This window comes from Hipposideros armiger, unplaced genomic scaffold (genome assembly GCF_001890085.2).
Source record: "Hipposideros armiger isolate ML-2016 unplaced genomic scaffold, ASM189008v1 scaffold_819, whole genome shotgun sequence".
NCBI classification, from domain to species: Eukaryota; Metazoa; Chordata; class Mammalia; order Chiroptera; family Hipposideridae; genus Hipposideros; species Hipposideros armiger.
The window spans coordinates 539,785-540,573 of NW_017732169.1; the positions used below are offsets into that span (position 1 = coordinate 539,785).

The following is a 789-nucleotide window of genomic DNA, read 5'->3' on the forward strand; positions in this document are numbered from 1 at the left end:
GCAGCTGCTCGCGTTGAGCTGGCTTGGCGTACAGCGTGTGGCGGCGTCTCTGGCTTTCCTCCTCTGGTTGCCACTTCCATTTTTGGTCACGGCGCAGCTCCTCCTGGCGTCGCTCCCTCTCCCGATCCTCTTGGAGCTGCACCTCCTCCTCCTCCTCACGGAGCATTTGTACCCGTTCCTGGCGCCTTTCGGCCCTCCGCTGCCTGTCCCGCTGCTCCCGCAGTGGGGGCCTGGCCGACAGCCTCTGGCGGCGCCTGGCGCTCTCTTCCTCCACCTGCCACTGCCACTGGAGGTCACGGCGCAGTTCTTCCTCCTCCTGGCGCAGCCGCCGCTCGCGCTCCTCCCGCAGAGGCCGGCTGGGCCACTGGGCGTCGTCCGCCCGCTCCCGCAGCTCGTGCTCCTGGCGCCGCCTCTCCTCCTCTTCCTCCAGCTCCTGGCGGCGCCTCTGCGGCTCCTGCCTGAGGGGCCTCGAGTAGACTTTCCTCTGACGGGCGTCGGCCTCGCTTTCTAGCTGCTGCTGCCACCTCGGGGTGCGGCTTTCACCCCGCTCCCGGGCCTCTTCCTGCTGCACCTCCTCAGCCAGCTCCTTCTCGCGCCTTTCCTCCTGCTCGCGCCTGAGCTCCTGTTCCAAGCGCGGCTCCTGCTCGCGCCTCAGCTCCTTCTCGCGCCTGAGCTCCTGCTTTCGTCTCAGCTCCTGTTCCAAGAGCGGCTCCTGCTTTCGCCTCAGCTCCTGCTCGCGCCTGAGCTCCTGTTCCAAGCGCGGCACTTGCTCGCGCCTGAGCTCCTGCT

The 789-nt window shown here is 68.3% G+C and overlaps 1 protein-coding gene across 1 annotated transcript in view; it reads right to left on the bottom strand.

Annotated features, from left to right (window-relative positions):
* TCHH (trichohyalin) overlaps positions 1 to 789 on the bottom strand; it is a 5,925-nt gene that overhangs the window by 2,404 nt on the left and 2,732 nt on the right. The window contains exons 4-5 of the mRNA XM_019628946.1: positions 380 to 776; positions 3 to 313 (exon numbers count right to left, since the gene is read on the bottom strand). Coding sequence (XP_019484491.1) covers positions 3 to 313; positions 380 to 776 — 708 coding nt within the window. The remainder of the gene's footprint in view (positions 1 to 2; positions 314 to 379; positions 777 to 789) is intronic.